We start from the raw sequence: 16587 nt of genomic DNA, 5'->3' as shown, positions 1-16587 counted from the left end.
CATAGCAGGACGTAGCAGGGCGTAGCAGGATGTAGCAGGACGTAGCAGGACATAGCAGGACATAGCAGGACGTAGCAGGGCGTAGCAGGACGTAGCAGGGCATAGCAGGACATAGCAGGACGTAGCAGGGCGTAGCAGGATGTAGCAGGACGTAGCAGGACATAGCAGGACGTAGCAGCGCACTGCAGAGCGTAGCAGGGTGTAGCAGGGCATAGCAGGGCCACGGCGACAGCTGCAACCATGATTTAGGTGCCACCCTAATCCAAGGAAAACTGCTGGGCGAAAAAACATAAGGACTCCGGGGAATAAGCTCCCCATAAAAACTACTAAAGTGAGTTGTCAGAGGACGTACATAACTCCCTCTTGAAACTCTAAAGCCTCATAAAGCCCCATAGTCTACTTTTAAATCTCCTTGTCAGAACAGCAGGATAACCTTTTCTTTCCCAAATATGCAATATAGCTTTCCTCCCTTTCACATCTCTTCTCTCCTTGTCTTCCACTACATGTGTTTCTGATTGGCTGACAGTGACAGGAGTGAAGCTGGAGGACTAATAGAGAGGGAATTAAAGCAAAGAGGAAATGCAGATGAAGGGAAAGGTCGTGGTCTTCTTCTTCCCTCTCTCCAGTAAATCTCCTATACTCTTATCTGTGGTTGTCCTTGGTGCGCCACTAGAAAATGAAACTGAACCCATATATATAAAAAAAAAAATAAACTTAAAAAATATTGTTGGGTCGGTATCACTTGGTATCACTACATCTTATTAATGCCAACTATAATCATCAGGTATTTATTTAATGTTCTACAGACATGAAAGGGTCAGTGATTTTCTCATCAAACTCAAATAAGGAGATTTGATAATGTTGAACCGTTCATTTAAGGTACAAGTGGTCCAGTTAGAGCCTGTTGAGAACAGCAGAAAGCACATTTTACTGGTGGCTCAGCAGGTAAATCAGAGGTTTTACTGGAGACTGATACAGTGAAAACAGTAAAAGCAGATGTTTACGACCATCTTTGAACCGATGAGTGTCACACAGCATGAGTCTGCCTGCCCTGCAGTGGTGGAATGTAACTAAGTACATTTACTTAAGTAGAAATTTGCTGTACTTTTCATGGCACTTTCTACTGTACTCCACTACAGTTCAGAGGGAAATAGTGTTAAGTGTGGACATTTTTTACTTCACTACAATTATTTGACAGCTTTAGTAACAAATTAAGATTTTTAAATACAAAACATAAAATATGAATGCTTTTGTTATAAATTAAACTACCAAACAGTTTATCCAAGTACAACTGAAAATTGGAAACTATTTTAATAATCTTTTAAGTCATTTGTCATGCAAAAACCTTTAATGGTTCCAGCTTCTCAAATGTGAGGATTTACTGCTTTTCTTTTAAATATTTTAATAATTTGAATTTATTCTGAAAGTGCTCATATTATGCTCATTTTCAGGTTCATAATTGTATTTAGAGGTTGTACCAGAATAGGTTTTCATGGTTTTCAAAAAATACTATATTTTTGTTGTACTGCACATTGCTGCAGCTCCTCTTTTCACCCTGTGTGTTGAGCTCTTTGTTTTAGCTACAGAGTGAGGCATCTCACTTCTGTTCCATCTTTGTTGGGAGTCGCACATGCGCAATACCTAGGTAAGGACTACTACCCAGTCAGAAGCAGAGTATGAGGGCGTTACAAAGTGACGCTGGTTTGTCACGGAAGTAAAGGCTGGACTACAATAGAGCTGTTTGGAGCAGTTTGTGAACAGTGTTTTCTGTTGGAGATGGTAAGTTCCTTTGGGGTGGACTTTGGGCTTTTTCACTTTGTAAACCTATAACATGCACAAAAAAAGATATATAACACTATAAAGGAAAGGGAAAAAGCCAAAAAGCATAATATGAGCATTTTAATAATGTTGAAGTTGGTACTATTGGATGGAATAAACAAGCATCGTCAAGGTGTCACTCTGGGGTCTTTCTCCATTTTTTGGGAATGTTTACAAACCAAACAATCAGTTGATCCAATCACTAATCCTTAGTTGTAGTCTATTGATGCCTTCTATACTGGTTTGCACTTGGCAAAGACATACAGAGAGCCATTGTTTTTTTTACAGCCATGACATACGTGACTAAACCTCTGCATTCTCATCTTACGCATCACACTCCTCTGTTATGGTGTGGTGGCCATTTCAGTAGATTTACTCACTAACATTGTTGTGGAAACACAATAAGCATGGAAACTAAATGCACACTTCCTGCATTACTGCATTACTTCAAATACTACGTTACTCATCTAGTAAACTAGTATTCACATGAAATAAAACAATAAAACATTTGAGACCATTCAGCAAAGCACACTGGGTAATAAGAAATTCAACACTGGTTGCTATGGACTCGTCACTAGGCTTCCTCAGTCATTGTATATTTTAGCATATAGGTAAAGCTGCCAAAGCTGAACATTATCCAAAACTCCATTTCTCAGATGAGCGTCAATTTGGGAGCTTGCATGCTACCACTCCTTCCTTCTCAAATGCCTTGAAAAGGCTGTCGTTTATATATATATAATATCACCGGGACCGAAAGGCTATTTGAGTCAGGTATGCCTGGGGCTGCAGCCTGGAGACCTCCCGTCTCGTGCCATCCCGGCTGGTGCTGTCCGTGGTGCAAGCTTCGACTTTTCAAAATAAAAGCTTGCGTCTGGTCTGCTATGTTTTCGTACGGTGTTTTGGATGTTTTTGAACTAAACAGTACGGCAATCATGCTAATGAATAAAATTATTTTTTCAGCAGATGTCTTAGTTACAACACGTGTGTCTATCTTGTAAAATATGTGTATCTGATGTATCAAATGCATATTTCATTGTTTGTTGGTTGAATTTAGCTGTGATTTATATCCCACTAAGCTAAGATTTATCATTTCAGGAGGGGCTGAATCAAGTTTAAATAAAATCAGATTCAATATGGGAAATGTTAAAACAGGCGCTGCAACAGTATAAGATGACAATGAAGTCTAAATTCAAGTGGAGCAAATCAAATTGGAAAATGGAAAATAAGCAGAAAGCATAACACATGAATGAAAATAAAATATCAAATTCCTGAATATGAGACGAATGAGAGGGGAAATGTGAAAAGGGATTACAAAGTTTTAGAAAGTGGATTAAATTAGTTTGGAGACACAGGAGGTTTCTCATTTCATTGTTTTTTCACATGAACTGACTGACCCCCTGTTACTCATCAGTATGCACTGCCAGAACTACAAGGTATGAGCGCAAGTGTGCACACACACAAAACTGCACCCATATATATATGTCCTTTATTCTACATATGTATGCATTACATTCATATAATATCACCGGGACCGAAAGGCTATTTGAGTCAGGTATGGCTGGGGCTGCAGCCTGGAGACCTCCTGTCTCGTGCCATCCCGGCTGGTGCTGTCCGTGGTGCGAGCTTCGACTTTTCAAAATAAAAGCTTGCGTCTGGTTCGCTATGTTTTCGTACGGTGTTTTGGATGTTTTTGAACTAAACAGTACAGCAATCATGCTAATGAATAAAATTATTTTTTCAGCAGATGTCTTAGTTACAACACGATGGAGCTAGCAAAGCAGTTTTGTGTTTATATGTGTGAGCAGGATTTATTCAGTTTGGGAAATCCCACGGTCTCTAAAGCTACAGCTCAAATTGTCTGGCTGACTAAAGAGGGAGGGACCCATCTGCTAGTGATAGGAGCCGAGACTGAGAGAGCTACATGGAGCTACATGGATAAATATGCACCAAACAAGCCACTTTGAAATTTTGCTGTCTCTCATGAATACAAAAGTTGGGTGACCCTCCCCCCTTGACTAAAAAAAATTGGATGACCCTCCCATCAACAAAGAATAAAAAGACATGACCCTCCCCTATTTTCCTCCGGTGGTCCATTCCATAAATACCGAACGGTCCCTAACATTTTTAATGCAGTACTTTTACTTGAGTAACAGATCTGAGTACTTCCTCCGCCACTGCTGCCCTGTGTACAGTTGATGTGTGTGTGTTTATAAATAACTGGTACGTTCATGCTCCATATGGTAACCATAGCTGGTCCATCTGATTGCAGCCACAACACAGGAAACACACAAAACAAACCACAGCTGTATTTTCTCGTGGGTCTAATTATTTCCTAGCGACCACTTAGCTTGTCACATTATGAAAGGGCAGCATATGGAACAACACCCACATCCACACACTTACAAAAACACTGAAATGGGCACACACACACACACACACACACACACACACACACACACACACACACAGTCATGATTAAGATGAGAAGCAGGGGTGAGCAAAGGCCTTGTATACAGAACTGTCCATTTAGTGCATTCCATATTTAAACAAAGTGGATGTTGAACTTTTACACTTTATTATGTTGAAGAGTTGTTTTTATGTTTTTTCACTACTGCTGACTTCATCTTCTCTGCTGGAGACAGATAGGGAAAGCAGCATCCCCACACACACACACACACACACACACACACACACACACACACACACACACACACACACACACACACACACACACACACACACACACACACACACACACACACACACACACACACACACACACAAACGCACCCAGGCACACACAGTGTGGTCCAGTACCTTCCTGTGTGGGGTGGGGTGCTGTGTCATGGCCATGGGGAAGCTGTGAGCACCTTTTAGCTGCGTCTTCTCCCAAAGGGAGGCAAGCCCCTGGACACACTCATCCCTGGAGCACAGAGCGACACTGGACTTACTCTGGTCGAAAGAGAGAGAAAAGAAAACAGCAGAGAAACAAATTACATAAAAAAGAGATATGGTTTGGATAGAGAAAGAGGAAAAGTATGGGCAGAAAGGAGAAAAAAGGTTGGGAAAACAAAGCTACTCTTGTTTGCAATTACGCATTTGAACAAGGATATTTCCTCAACTGTAAAACTCTTCATATATTCCCAGAAATGACAAGAATCAGAATCAGCATTTAATGTAAAGTTTACATTAGGTTTTCCTGTTAAATTAAAAGAAGTCCAGATTTTCAAAAAGGGCACAACATTCCTTTCTGCTCTACAATGTAATACAACTTCAGTGAGCAAACCAGAACCAGATTTGCTGTGCACCTGTAGATGTAGCAGCATGATGTGTATCCAAAGATGAGGCTGTCGGCTGGTCAGGTTGAAGCAGGACTTGGCGTACAGACAGTAGTGGCCCTTAAGAGGACAGGAGAACGACAGCTTGGCCACACATCCTCGATTTGAATCTGTCACACGAACACATAAAATTGGAAATCATTAATTTTCCCAAGCTAAACCAGCTAGCTCTCTTTATCTGTGTGCTTCTCTATGTCCCTTGCACATATGGACTTGATTAACCTTGGGAACATTTTTACAGATCGATTCATAGCATGCATCAGAAAATGTCTTCTTCTCCCACCACCTCCCACGAACTCCCACATCTCAGCCAGGAAGAAGAAACCAGTGACGGGCCAACAGTTTCTGTGCTTCACAAGGAAATCATATGCTGGATCAAAATAAAATAATGGTTACTGTTTGTAAAACAGCTTGTTTTCATAATTTGGTTTGAATTAAACAAATGAGTTTTAGAGGTGCTGGTAGGCAGTTACCTTTCGTCAGAGCCAGGCTAGCGGTTTCCCTGTTTACTTTCTTTTAGCTATGCTAAGCTAACTGGCTGCTGGGTGTAGGCTTATATTAGACGGACAAAAATGAGAGTTGTATCAATCGTCTCATCTAACTAAAAAAAGCAAATAACTGCATTCCCCAAGATGGTTAAAGGAATCAAACATCTTCTAGTTCTAGTCAGAAACTTGTAAAAACTATAAAGCCATCCTGGATATCTCCTACAAGTTTTAATAATAAAGTGAAACTATCTATGCTTTAGGTGACTGAAGTCGTTCAAAGTGATCAAACCATAATTTGTTATTCTGGACATACAGAAAAACTCAAAAGCCTTAACAATTCAACAAAACCAAGGTTATCTCAGTTTATAGGATGCAAATAGATAGAATAGAATACATAGAATGTGTGTATGTTTATCCTGCTTCACTCGTTAGTTGCATGCATTCCTGAGAAAGTTTGTCTGTATCTGACAGTCGGAGACGCTGAATATGTTTCTGTCAACTCAGTGTGTGTGTGTGTGTGTGTGTGTGTGTGTGTGTGTGTGTGTGTTTGGATTGACGATACATGTGCATGCACACTCTTCTGTGTAATCCTCATCCCTTGAGATGAATGGGTCGGCAGCTCATGTGTAGGCCAGCCAGCAACAATGACATCATCCAGCTGAGACCACCTGTGACATCATTTCCTAAGTGCTAGGGGTTGATTCTCATTAAGAGACTTAATATAAAGAGAGCAGATGCAAATCACCAATTACAGCTAGAGGAATGAATGTGTGTCTATGTATATGTGTTTAACAATTGTATATTTACATTCACCTTCATATTTAATCAATTAACCAGAGGCCAAAGGAGGAGTTTGTTATTTTATGTCTTTCCTGTTTTACGTGTGTGCATATACATCTGTGTTAGTGTGTGTGCGTGTGCGTGCATGCTTGCGTGCGTGTGTGTGTGTCTATGAGTGTGTATATGACTCCTGGCTGCCTCTTAGTTAAAATGACTAATCCCCTAACACCCCCTCCCTTCCCCTGTCAATAAAAATATCATCACCTCTCGTGTCATGTTTGAGTCTGATGCTGTGTGTGCGAGTGTGTGCGTGAGCTTTGTCTGATCTTAATATGTTCAAAAGACTGAAGCATTGTCCCTATTAGTGGGACTCACTGCTGCAAATGGCTCAGACAAAGGAATACAGAAATAATTGTACTGTCCAGTTGCATACTTATGTACTTACTTAAGTATGTGTGTGTGTGTTGAAGTTGAAGTGTGAACTGATGTGTGTTGAATTTTTGCATGTGAATGTCTGCACCCACACTACAGGTGTGTAAGACACCAGAGATCTTGTTGCCCAGCTCAATGCATTTTATGTCTAAATGTGTCTATCTTGTAAAATATGTGTATCTGATGTATCAAATGCATACTTCATTGTTTGTTGGTTGAATTTAGCTGTGATTTATATCCCATTAAAAACCATTCAACCATTCAAACCAGCGACTTTTAGAAGTGCCAAGGTCTAGATATAAACGGTGGGGTGACCAGGCTTTTGCAGTTGCTTGCCCGAGACTCTGGAACAAGTTACCCCCTGATATCCGCACTATTACAGATGGAGCTCTTTTTAGGTCCAAACTTAAAACGCATCTGTTTAGTCAGGCTTTTAATACGTAGCAGTGGTGTGACGATTTCGTTCTTCTGTTTCTCTGTAACTATTTCTGATTTTACATGTACTTTCTTTATATTGTATGATATGTGTTTTTATTCTTGGTTTCGATGTTAAGCACTTTGGATACCTGCTGGTTGCTGTAAAGTGCTATATAAATAAAGTTTGATTGATTGATTGATTGATTAAGCTAAGATTTATCATTTCAGGAGGGGCTGAATCAAGTTTAAATAAAATCAGATTCAATATGGGAAATGTTAAAACAGGCGCTGCAACAGTATAAGATGACAATGAAGTCTGAATTCAAGTGGAGCAAATCAAATTGGAAAATGGAAAATAAGCAGAAAGCATAACACATGAATGAAAATAAAATATCAAATTCCTGAATATGAGACGAATGAGAGGGGAAATGTGAAAAGGGATTACAAAGTTTTAGAAAGTGGATTAAATTAGTTTGGAGACACAGGAGGTTTCTCATTTCATTGTTTTTTCACATGAACTGACTGACCCCCTGTTACTAATCAGCACGCACTGCCAGAACTACAAGGTATGAGCGCAAGTGTGCACACACACAAAACTGCACCCATATATATATGTCCTTTATTCTACATATGTATGCATTACATTCATCTGTTTCTACTTAAACCTGACTATGTTGTATAGATGTAACTGAATTTAATAAGCCTGACCACTTCAAAACAATTATTTGCCTCTATACCTTGATTCATTTTCCCATTAACAAATTAGCTCCATGACAAGCTCCATGACATAAAAGAATAGGTCGGGCAATTCTCCCATGAGAAGACCAAAACCAATAATAGAATTAATCACACCGACCCCTTTAAGATGAAACCATTTTGAATCTGAATTGCAAAGATTAGATATCAACCAAACAGTTCTCATGAATTGTGTTTGTGTTTTGCCTGGTGGTTTGCATATAATGTAAATCCATGGATGAGGCCAATGGGGGACAGAGATGATAAAGTTAATATAATCATTCAACGTCAAATCAAAGACACGATCTAAGGATCTATTTTTAATAAAAGTCTAGGGGGAGATAAATAAGAAATAAGAAATTTAAAAACTATTTGCTGTGCTCCTCAGTAACTTACTGCCAAATTGTATGAGTTCATAACAGAGATATTCCACAGGAAAATCATATGATCCTCTTCACCAGCTTGGCTGATGGCCCTCAATAACTAAAAACACAGCTCTTAGCTCACAAAATGTCAAAGATCAAATTTACAATATAAGGTGATGGTCAAGACAGGATATCAATTATAGGAGAACTATAACTAATACTGGGGTAAAAGGAGAAAAATCACACTCACATGCCCTCTGGACGGGATTACAAATCACTAATCAGCACATGCAAATTTAAAGGAAAACTATTCCCTGACTGACTGGGGCTAAATGGGTGTTTATGTGAGGTAAAGAGTGAAAGTGGGAAGGAGAGAGGAGAAGAGGAGGTGTATTCATACCAGAGATGTGGACTTCACACTTGGTGACTTGAATTTGAGTCGACTCGAGTCACCGTTTTGATGAATTGCGACTTGACAAAAAATGTATGACTTGAGACTCGACTTGGATTTGTAAGTTAATGACTCAAGACTTGACTTGAGGCATGATGACTCGAATGACTTGCGTGTATTCATAAGATTGAATGCAAGCTGTTAAATATATAATTATATAATTTAACGATGTCATGTTTCTGTCTAACTATCAAGTATGCTATGCAACGGCAGCAGCGCAAACTGTGAATCATGATTGGACGACTCAAAAAGCTCCCCGGTATGGGATTGTCATGATTGGAGGACTGGCTGTCAATCAAAGTCATTGCTATGGCAACATGTAACATGAAAGACCCCTAATGAAGCCTCATTGGTCGGACCAGACCACCATAACGGCTGCGTCTGTGCCACCAGTAATCACTTTTGGATTTAAAAATGTAAAACGTGACTTGATTTGGGACTTGACTTGCGTTAACTAAGGACTCCACTTGACTTGAATTGACATAACCTCTGACTTGACTTGGCCCCAAAAAACTAACTCAACACTTGTTTGAGACTTGGACCAAATGACTTGAGACTTACTGGGACTTGGGCAAAGATGACTTGGTCACAACAATGATTCATACCACATCATTAATCAACCCCAGCCACCACGTCTAACTGTAATCTCATTCAGGTTCCGTGGGTTACACAAATCCTCCCTTTGCTTCTCTCTGTGTACTGCACTGTTCTTCTCCACCTACTGCGTACACCAATAACACTGTCATCAAATTATTTCTAGAACTGATCTCAAAGAAAGCATGCACTGACAAAGACGTTTGTCATGTTCACATTACCTTCTATCGCACACTGCTCTGGTATGGGGATCTGCTGCACCATGTCTCGACAGAACTCTCTGATCGTCTCCATATTGTCTCTTAAATGGATGAAGAGTCTGTCGGCGTCCTCCTGCTCCTCCTTCTCTCTGCTTGGACCTTTCTGAGCCTCTTTGACCCCTCTGTCCAGGGCAGCGGTAATGGGCATCGCACCGTCACCCGTCACTTTCATCTCAGCAGTCGGTGCTTCCTGGTTTTCTAAGTGTGAATTCACCAATGTGTTGGAGGAGATGTGGTCTGGGCTTGGCTCCAATCCCTCACCGTCCTCCCCGGTGTCTGAGTTGATGGAGCGTGAGCGCACAGCGTGGAGAGCCAGGCTCTTTGACCTAAGAGAGACCAGAAAATATAAAACAAAGTGGTGCAAAATGTCCAGGGTTTGGTGTTGTTGCAGGGTTCTGTGGGCATTTGGAGATTGTTGACAATGATTTTGTAACAACTAAAAGAAAAACATACAACTGCAAAATGTCTGAATTTCAATGCATGGCAGGAGTACTATATTGTGGGCATATACATTACTTTGCTAAAGATACTGATCTTTTGTAATCAGTGTCTGCTTTTGCTTGAAGATCTTTTTGTTGTCTTTGGCCAACTTTACGTTAGTTACAAATTACACTAAAATGATTCAGCACTCTAGTGCCCAATGTATCTTGTAAGGTAGCAACATGTACAAGTCTAACATGCTAACAGACACTTGCCAACACTTTATCAATTATTTTCAGTGGTCTACAGGACTATTCACTTTATAATACAACAGATAATGAACCATTAGCACTGACAAGGTGAGTTAACACCCTGATTCAAAGAGGCTCTTTGTTTAATCTACTTCTTATTATATGGATATTTATCATATATGTAAATACTTTTTATACAAGATAGATTTGTTATAGGACAAACTAACGTCATTTTAGGACAAAAAAATGGTTGTATAGTTCTGTAGCAGAAACGTGCAACAGGAATCAATGCTATCAACTTACAGCAGTAGAGTCAAAAAGCATTAGACAAGTGATGTGTTCAATTTTTGGCTTTGTACACCAGCACAATGGACTTGAAATCAAACTGTAGGACTTGTGGACCTTTTAATATACTGTCCCCCAATTTTAGGAATATGTAACATGACAATGAACAAACAGACAAGCAGTTCAGATGAAATATACTGGCTCCTTAAGGAGTTAATCCATTTCCTGGTTAGAGGTTATCTTTGGATTTCTACAATAAATAGATACAGAGCAATATCTTCTTGGCTCAAAGGATCTCTTGCTAGTTTGACTGGAAATCAATCAAATCAACGAGATGACATTGCTAACAGTCTACCCAGCTAGCGTTCCCACCACATTGGCTAACGTTACCCACAAGTTCTAATAATGTTAACATATTTTAACTAAATGTTACCACAAAACATTTGAATAAGGGTTTTAAAGCATATCCTATTCTAAAAACATTTAAAGAATGTTAGGGCTTAATTTTCTAATAATGAAATAAAATACTAAAAAATATAAGAAGGTTATCAACAAACATTTTTTGAATGTTTGCATACAATGTTATCCTAGGTTTAAAAAAAACATTCTGGGAACCAAAAAAAAACCTTCCGCTAAAAACATTTTAAGAAGGTTATCACCAAACATATCTAGAAGTCTTTATAAAATGTTATCCTACCTTTAAAATAAGCATTCTGGGAACCAAAAGAAAACTTCAGGCTAAAAAGATTAAAAAAATGTTAGGGCATTAAAGGTGCTCTAAGCGATGTCACACGTTTTTTAGGCTACAACATTTTTTGTCACATACAGCAAACATCTCCTCACTATTCGCTAGCTGCCTGTCTCCTGAACACACTGTAAAAAAACGCGGTCTCTGTAGACAGCCCAGGCTTCTTACTATTCAGTCAGATACTCAGCAGATACTCAGCAGAGCCATGCCATGTTACATACAGTACTAACCAACCTGTTGAATCTCATTTCTCGTCTCGCTTCCCTGACGGCTTGGCTCAGGCTGTAGCGTCGCTGGGGAGCCGGAGAGTCCTCCTCCACCTCCTCCTCTTCCCCCTCCTCCGCCATTTTCTCATCGAAGGCCTGGATCTTCACCTGCAGCCGCTCCTCTGACCCACTACCTCCCGTGCCTCCCCCCGGAAGATATGCACAGGGAGACTGCGGGCATGCCTCGTCAACCCTGTAAAACACACACACACACACACACACACACACACACACACACACACACACACACACACACACACACACACACACACACACACACACACACACACACACACACACACAAACACACAGAGGGCAAAGGGTTGGATTGCATGTGGTGGGCACGTGAGATGAAGCTGGACAGACACATTTCTGGCTAGCGTTTCTATAATTCTCCCTTTCTCACAATGACTGGCTCTATTTCTGTGTCTCTCACCCCACATGTCCCCTCTCTCCCTCTTTTGCTGGCTACATCTCACTTTCTCCCCTCTCTCTTGGGCTTTGTTTTTCTTTGTCCCTCACCGCCTGTCTCCTCTCTTTTGCTCTCTAACCAAACTAATTATTCCCTCCCTCCCTCTATCTCTCTCATTCTTTCTTTCTGTCCCTATTTTTTCCCTACAAGTGGTCTTTATAACTTCATTTAACAGTCCACTTGTTTGCTGAAAGAGGACTTACAACTGCCCCGTTGTTGTTTTTCTTCTGTCTTCACCCCCTGCTCTTTCACTAATAAACCATCCTGGCTCTCTCAATCCCTTGTTCCCTCTGTCTTTCTTCCATTAGACCCCAAGCAAAGTCTTTGGAAGCCTCCAATCCTGCACATGATGTTCTTGTTTCGGAGAGAGCTGTGCGTGTCATTCCCACACTACAGCCAAATGAATTCCAGTCAACTTATGCACATAATAATAGCATATTGTTACAAATCCACATTTTTTAGGTTTTAGTACCACAAATCGATTGAATGTATGGGCTTAGTATACAGTATGTATTCTCTTAGCTTTGTACAAGTTTCAAACAAGTTTCAAAACAGAAATCAGTATTAATTATATTGTATTAATAATGATTTCATTATGAATTTTTCTAGGCAATCTAGATGTTTACAACTGGAGTACTTTGTCCTTTGTCATGTAGTCTTGCATTGCCAGACCTATCTTTAGGGCTGTGGAGTAAGGTCTGGCTACTCCACACATATATTCTAGGATAGGAGAATAAAACTCTCTGCGTTGTTTGCATTTCTTTAAACCAATCAAATCTGCAAAATGGTCTCAGGAAGGAACTTGTTTTGGTGGAACATTTGCATCTGGCAAAAGAAAACGCCACATACAATATTAAATAAAGTGAACTGTTCACACAATACAGTACAAAAAAGTAAATAAGCAACAATCAAAGTTAGTTTTTTCAAAATTTGCTTTATCAGCACTGTGTGCGGATTGATCATATTTGATCGACAGCAGCCTTTCAACACAAGCAAACAACCCCATAACTCTTATCAGTTTTTAATTTAAATATCGTTAAATGCTTATTGGGGATGTGAAGATCACCTTTTTGCAACTTCAAACCAGTGACAAGACCACAGGCAAAACATTTAAACAGGCAAACAAATCAGTCTTAAGTTCTGGCAACAGGTTAAGTTGTCAGTTTCTTTAAATGATGGGAGGAAATACCAGACGGTATTTGCTGTATTACTTGAAGGAACATCACAGCTTATACAAGAACTAATAAAAATATGAACAAAAACATTTGTTAACATTGAATTGAACAACAATGAATCTCTGGTGGTATGTTGCTGTACTGTAGTTCTTTATAGTATAGTATATATATATACAGTGCCTGACAAAAGTCTTGTCGCTTATCTAAGTTGTAGGAACAACAAATAATAACTTGACTTGTAGTTGATCAATTGGAATCAGAAATGGTTTATATGAAAGGCAAAGACTTCTGGATTATGCTTATTATACCAAAATAAAGTTTTGTATCATTAATTGAGTTTTATCATTGAATTAGGACAGAAAGGTCAGATTTGGCTTGGACAAAAGTCTTGTTGTGTCTTTATATGATTCAACCAATCACAGATTAGAGTTTCACCTGTGACAAATACTGTAATTAACACATTCCTGGGTGTGTATAAAAAGAACTCCAGCACACCAGACCTTCATGTGAAGTGCAACCTGACCTCTCACAACATGCCAAAGATTCAACCACAGACCAAAGTGCTGATCATCAAGAGCCTGAAGACCAAGTCTGCTGCTGAGGTGGCAGACATCTTCAGTGTATCCAAACGTCAAGTGGAAAAGATAAGAAAAAGATTTGAAGAAACTGGTGAAGTTCATGACAAGTCCAGGTCAGGCAGACCCCGTAAGACAACTGTTCGAGAGGACCGATTGTTGCTTCGACAGTCCAGGGCCAGCCCTTTTTCTGCCAGAAACCCCTGTATCTATAACAACAGTTTGTCGAATTCTCTCACGCAGTGGCCTCCATGGCCGAATTAGTGCTCACAAACCAGCATTACACAGAAGACAACTAAAAAAGTGTGTTGCATTTGCAAAGGCCCACAGCTTGGTGAAAAGATGGACAGTGGAAAAGTGGCAGAAGGTTGATTTTTCTGATGAATCATCCATTGAACTGCATCCCAATTGCTGCAAATACTGCAGAAGACCTGTTGGAACCCGCATGGACCCAAGATTCACTCAGAAAACAGTCAAGTTTGGTGGAGGAAAAATCATGGTTTGGGGTTACATGCAGTATGGGGGTGTGCGAGAGATCTGCAGAGTGGATGGCAACATCAACAGCCTGAAGTATCAACAAATTATTGCTGCCCATTACATTCCAAACCACAAGAGAGGGCAAATTCTTCAGCAGGATGGCGCTCCTTGTCATACTTCAGCCTCCACATCAAAGTTCCTGAAAGCAAAGAAGGTCAAGGTGCTCCAGGATTGGCCAGCCCAGTCACCAGACATGAACATTATCGAGCATGTCTGGGGTAAGCTAAAGGAGGAGGCTTGGAAGATGAAACCAACGAATCTTGATGAACTCTGGGAGTCCTGCAAGACTGCTTTCTTTGCTATTCCAGATGACTTCATCAATACGTTATTTGAGTCATTGCCGAGACGTATGGATGTAGTCCTCCAAGCTCATTTTCTTTTTCCCAAGGCACCATGACTTTACGTATGCTCTGATGTTATTGTAGCATGTTTGTGTATTCACAATAAAGTATAATTTCTACCGTACATTACTGTATTTTTGTATGCGACAAGACTTTTGTCCAAGCCAAATCTGACCTTTCTGTCCTAATTCAATGATAAAACTCAATGAATGATACAAACCTTTATTTTGGTATAATAAGCATAATCCAGAAGCCTTTGCCTTTCATATAAACCATTTCTGATTCCAATTGATCAACTACAAATCAAGTTATTATTTGTTGTTCCTACAACTTAGATAAGCGACAAGACTTTTGTCAGGCACTGTATATATATATATATATATATATATATATATATATATATATATATATATATACACAAAACATGAGGTATCCATTTAAATATCCCAAATCAAGTTACTAGTTCTAACAGAGAAATTAGTCTGGATTCCTACTGCTGCCAGATGAGCACCTGACATGGGAGTAGCACTTTTTTAATTTTTGTTTATGAATACACATATTCAGTTTTTCAAGCATGTCTAATTAGTTTGTTTGGTGTTGTTTTATTCAGCATCCCTAAATCCATATGTTTAACAGTATAGTTTGACATATTGGGAAATACGCTTATTCGCTTTCTGGACATGAGTTAGATGAGAGGATGAATACCACTGTCATGTCTGTAGGTTACATATCATGATGCGGCCTGCAGCCAGCTAGCTTAGCTTAGCATAAAGACTGAAAACAGATGGAAACAGCTAGCCTGTAAATGTGTGTCTCCTGACCTGCAGTGGATAGCCGCGCTCTCCTCCAGTCTTCTCCCCAGCAGTCGGGCTATAGCAGTAAACGAGTTGCTCATCCTGTAGATGTCTTTACCGCAGCCTCCCAGTAAAGACGGGTAACGGTCGGTCAGAGCTCTGATTTCCAGCAGCAATGTGTGGTGAAAGCTGTGCTCCATGCTGCCCAGACAGGACACCAGGTATACCAACGAGCTGTGAGCATGAGTCTGGAGAAAGGGAACAACACAGAGAGAAAGACAAGATGTCAAAATGATAACATCTGGTGTTGTGATCCATGCTGGTCCCAGCGTAAAACTAAGCATAGGAATAAGGAAAGAAAGATTAAGATTGCCAACAAGTAGTTTTATTGTACAAAAATCATCCATTTTAATGGCTATTTGTTAATGTTGTGGGTTGTTTCTTAGTGTACTGATAATTACTGAAAATGGGACCAGTATTGCCAGTGTTTGTGAAAGTATTCTGTCACATGTGTTTTGGTGAAAAAAGAGTGTATTTTATCTAATTCGACACACATTAGTTTTACACTTCCAAGTAGTTTGGGGGGGGTGCAACTTCTTTTGTTTCTAAATCATAACAAACAATAATAATTACAAACACATGCTCTCAGCAAAATTAGAAAATATAAACTTCTTTTTTTCCCAAATGGCATTACTTTCCCATCTGCCTTCGTAATAAGACACGTAAACACACATGTGATCATTCTCAGCCTGCTTTCTGTGTAAAATGAATCCAGAACATATAAAACCTGCTCACCTCTGACACACAATAATACTTTACACATAATTGTTTTATTCTTAGAGTAAGGTTCATACTTCTCTTTGTGCTATTTCCTGTAATCACTGTTTTAAACTGCAAGGTTTTATCCTGACCCATTTTGGATCATAACCCGTTATTTAACACAAAACAGACAAGTTTTAAAGTGGTGTAAACCAGTCAAGACAGGAATCCGTGATGACAGATGAACAAAGGTGACATGATTCGGTAACGGCCTTGCTGTGTTTTA

At 39.7% G+C, this 16587-nt stretch overlaps 1 protein-coding gene across 4 annotated transcripts in view; it reads right to left on the bottom strand.

Moving 5' to 3' along the window:
- Positions 1-16587, bottom strand: part of veph1 (ventricular zone expressed PH domain-containing 1) — a 102108-nt gene that overhangs the window by 27570 nt on the left and 57951 nt on the right. For all 4 annotated transcript variants that reach the window (XM_036004087.1, XM_031290725.2, XM_036004088.1 and 1 more), the window contains 5 exons: positions 15570-15790; positions 11617-11841; positions 9640-10004; positions 5127-5266; positions 4636-4770 (listed from right to left, as the gene is read on the bottom strand). In XM_036004087.1, coding sequence (XP_035859980.1) covers positions 4636-4770; positions 5127-5266; positions 9640-10004; positions 11617-11841; positions 15570-15790 — 1086 coding nt within the window. The remainder of the gene's footprint in view (positions 1-4635; positions 4771-5126; positions 5267-9639; positions 10005-11616; positions 11842-15569; positions 15791-16587) is intronic.

Source organism: Sander lucioperca, chromosome 8 (assembly GCF_008315115.2).
Source record: "Sander lucioperca isolate FBNREF2018 chromosome 8, SLUC_FBN_1.2, whole genome shotgun sequence".
NCBI classification, from domain to species: Eukaryota; Metazoa; Chordata; class Actinopteri; order Perciformes; family Percidae; genus Sander; species Sander lucioperca.
The sequence above is the reverse complement of the archived record's forward strand: the minus strand, read 5'-3'. Positions and strand labels throughout refer to the sequence as shown.